This window comes from Chaetura pelagica, unplaced genomic scaffold (assembly GCF_000747805.2).
Source record: "Chaetura pelagica isolate M959 unplaced genomic scaffold, ChaPel_1.0 scaffold369, whole genome shotgun sequence".
Taxonomy (NCBI): domain Eukaryota; kingdom Metazoa; phylum Chordata; class Aves; order Apodiformes; family Apodidae; genus Chaetura; species Chaetura pelagica.
The window spans coordinates 1,668,208-1,671,260 of record NW_009970235.1 but is presented as its reverse complement, the minus strand read 5'-3'; the positions used below and the strand labels follow the sequence as shown (position 1 = coordinate 1,671,260).

Below are 3,053 nucleotides of genomic sequence, written 5' to 3'. Positions count from 1 at the left end.
ATGATGTTGTGTCTCATTAATTGGACTGAAGCTGCCAGGTCTCCAGTGTTCAGATATGGTGGCCTCCTCACGCCAGCCCATGGAGACTTGATTGGTGGAGCAGCTTTTCTACTCTTCTTAGTACAGCAACCAGCCCGGAGAGGTTTGGGTCTGGGTCTCTAGGGACATCAAGAAGAGTTTGTGCTCTGCCCTTTCAGGTCCACCTTCAGGGAAGTATCAGGAAAAAAATTTATTCTAGATGCTTTTGGGGTTCAGCTTGGGGGACTGAGAAGGAGGTAATCCTTGGTTCATAAAGTGAGGGTTGATGTACACTTCAGTCATCTCCTGGTACTCCTCAGCTTTGTCCTCAGGGAGATCAAAGAAAGTTTTCAGCAGGTTCAAGTTGAAGTAGTGCAGTGTGACCACAGTGATCCCAGTCACAAAACAGAGCAAGCCTAGAAGACAATGTGCTGTGTGAGAGCATTCCTGTGAGCACCCTGCACCCCTCCTCTGATGTCCCCCTGCCAGGGACAATGCCTTCTCTTGTGGAAGATGGCCTTCTGCTCTATGAGGTGGCTTCAGATGCTGAGTTGAGTGTCTTAAACCTGTGATTCTCACAGAATCACAGACTGGTTTGAGTTGGAGGGGACTTTAAATAACATCCAGTTCCAAACCCTGCATGGGCAGGGACACCTCCCACCAGCCCAGGCTGCTCCAAGCCTCATCCAACCTGCCCTTCAACACTGCCAGGGCCATCCATGCCCACAGCCACAGCTTCCCTGGGCAACCTGGGCCAGGCTCTCACCACCCTCACACTAAGGAATTTCCTCCTCATGTCTCACCTCAACCTCCCCTCTTTCAGTTTTCATCCCTTCCCCCCTTGTCCTCTTCCTCCCTGCCCTTGTCCCAAGTCCCTCCCCAGCTTTCCTAGAGCCCCTTCAGGCACTGGAAGGTGCTCTAAGGTCTCCCTGGAGCCTTCTCTTCTCCAGGCTCAACACCCCAACTCTCCCAGCCTGGCTCCAGAGCAGAGCTGCTCCAGCCCTCCCAGCACCTCTGTGGCCTCCTCTGGACTCTCTCCAACAGCTCCATGTCTCTTCTTATGTTGGGGGCTTCAGTACTGCACACAATGCTCCAGGTGGGGTCTCACCAGAGCCAAGTAAAGGGGGAGAATCACCTCCCTTGACCTGCATGTGTCTTAAAATCCAGACATGTGATCTCCATCTCCTTTCACCACTGCACCTCAGGGGCTAAAAATCCCTCCACCACCCTTGAGATAGGGATAGTGCTCCCTCTTCTGCCAGCCCTTTCCCCACCTCTGCCGGGATCTGCTTTGTCAAGGCACAGCAGGGGCTTTGGTGGGGCTGCACTCCCTGAGCTCTCTCACATGAATTTGGGGGGGGAAGGCACCAGGACTCCTGCACCCCCAGAGGGTTGGGATGCCCTCATGTAGCTTGGTGTCCTTACCAATGGCCAGTGTGAGCCAGAAAGATCCCCCGTAGCCCGTGCGCAGCACCGCGGTCCCAAAGTGGATGGGGCACACCAGGGAGTTCCTCACGGTGGAGAAAGAGAGCAAAGAGAAGATCATGAAGGCACCTGTAACCAGCAGCATGTAGCCTCCATAGACTAGGACAGGCATGGAGAAGAGCATGTTGGAGATGAGCCAAGTGCAAAAGGCCACCCTGGAGACAAGAGAAGACCAACAGGCGAGTTGTGCAAGTGTCATGGACTGGGACACCCTCTGTGAGGATTTTCATGTGGAAGGAGAAATCTGGGATCCAGGTTGCATTCATGAGGCCAAGAAGCTCTGTGGGCAGACTGGAGTGACCTCCAATTTCCTGTTCCCATTGCTCAGTCCACAGACCGTAGCAGGGTCAAGGAGGTCACAGCAGCCCCCTCAGTGTATCTAGAAGATCTCAGATCCCCAGCCTTCCACGTGTTGGGCAGTGCAGACTTCAGAGAGTAGCACACAGCACTGGGGTAATTGTGGGAGCAGGCATAAGTCACTTGTAACAGCCCTGATCTTATCTCAGGAGCTGGGTAACAGAAGTTTTCAGCTACTGGCCAGGAGCTCTTGCTCTGTGGTACCAGGCTCCTCTCCTGGATCCTGCATACCTGCTCTCAAACCCAGGGCAGGGAGAACAGGGGGAGCTGCAATGGTCCTTGTCCTCCACAACCCACTGTAGAAACACTGAGTGTTTCCTCACAGCCAAGATCCAGTTCTCCCTCAGCCCAAATGAGCAGTAACATCACTGCCCAGCAGATCCCACTGAGGAGTCCAGATTGACCCTACAATAACAGCATCATCAGGTTCTCCTCATCTGGTCCCACTCCCATCATTCAGTGCTCTCACAGATAGGGATGGGAGAATTCTCCACATGCCCAGGGGCCTCTCTGGGCCACTCAGGACAGCAGCTCCAACTCCCTCCACAGGGATGGGCCCCCTGCCATCATCAGCACATCACAGCAGGGATCTGTACCATGTTCCTCTCTCCTGTGCCCAGCCCTGGTGAAGCTGACCAGCAGAGAAAACCAGGATCATCCCACCTCTCTGCTCACCCCCAGGCACCTACAGGCCCGCTGGTTTGACCACAGACCTTGCAGAGGCCCCTCCAGGCACATGGCTTTCTTCCTGGGAAGGGCAGCAGAGCCTTTCCCACGTCCTTGCACCTCCCCTGCCTGCACCAGTGGAGGAAGGCTCACCAGAGCATGGCCGACGCGTAGTGCCCGGCGATGCGGTACTGCCCGTGCACGCTGCAGGGGCTCTGCATGCTGAACTTCTCTGCCACGTAGAGGATGGGGTTGGGCAGCCCCTTCTCCAGCCCCTCGCTATAGCTGTGGTCATAGTCTGCGTTGAAGCTCCAGGCAAAATGCTCGTTGTAGTTGATGGTCTCATTGATCTGGTTCACTGGGTTTCCTGCCAGAGGGAAAAGACTGAGATCCTGCTGTGTCCCTGCAGCCTGGATGCTGCCAGCCAGGAGCACCCCAGAGACTGCAGGGTCCCCGGAGGCTCCACAGAGTCCAAGGCCAGCCACAGAGCACTTAGAGACCTCCTGGGGCTGTGGCCAATCCAGAGC

At 55.4% G+C, this 3,053-nt stretch overlaps 1 protein-coding gene across 1 annotated transcript in view; it reads right to left on the bottom strand.

Annotated features, from left to right (window-relative positions):
- Window positions 1–234: 234 nt before the first annotated feature.
- The window catches only part of DUOXA2 (dual oxidase maturation factor 2), a 5,358-nt gene continuing 2,539 nt past the window's right edge, over window positions 235–3,053 (bottom strand). The window contains exons 4-6 of the mRNA XM_010005949.1: window positions 2,680–2,893; window positions 1,444–1,658; window positions 235–434 (exon numbers count right to left, since the gene is read on the bottom strand). Coding sequence (XP_010004251.1) covers window positions 235–434; window positions 1,444–1,658; window positions 2,680–2,893 — 629 coding nt within the window. The remainder of the gene's footprint in view (window positions 435–1,443; window positions 1,659–2,679; window positions 2,894–3,053) is intronic.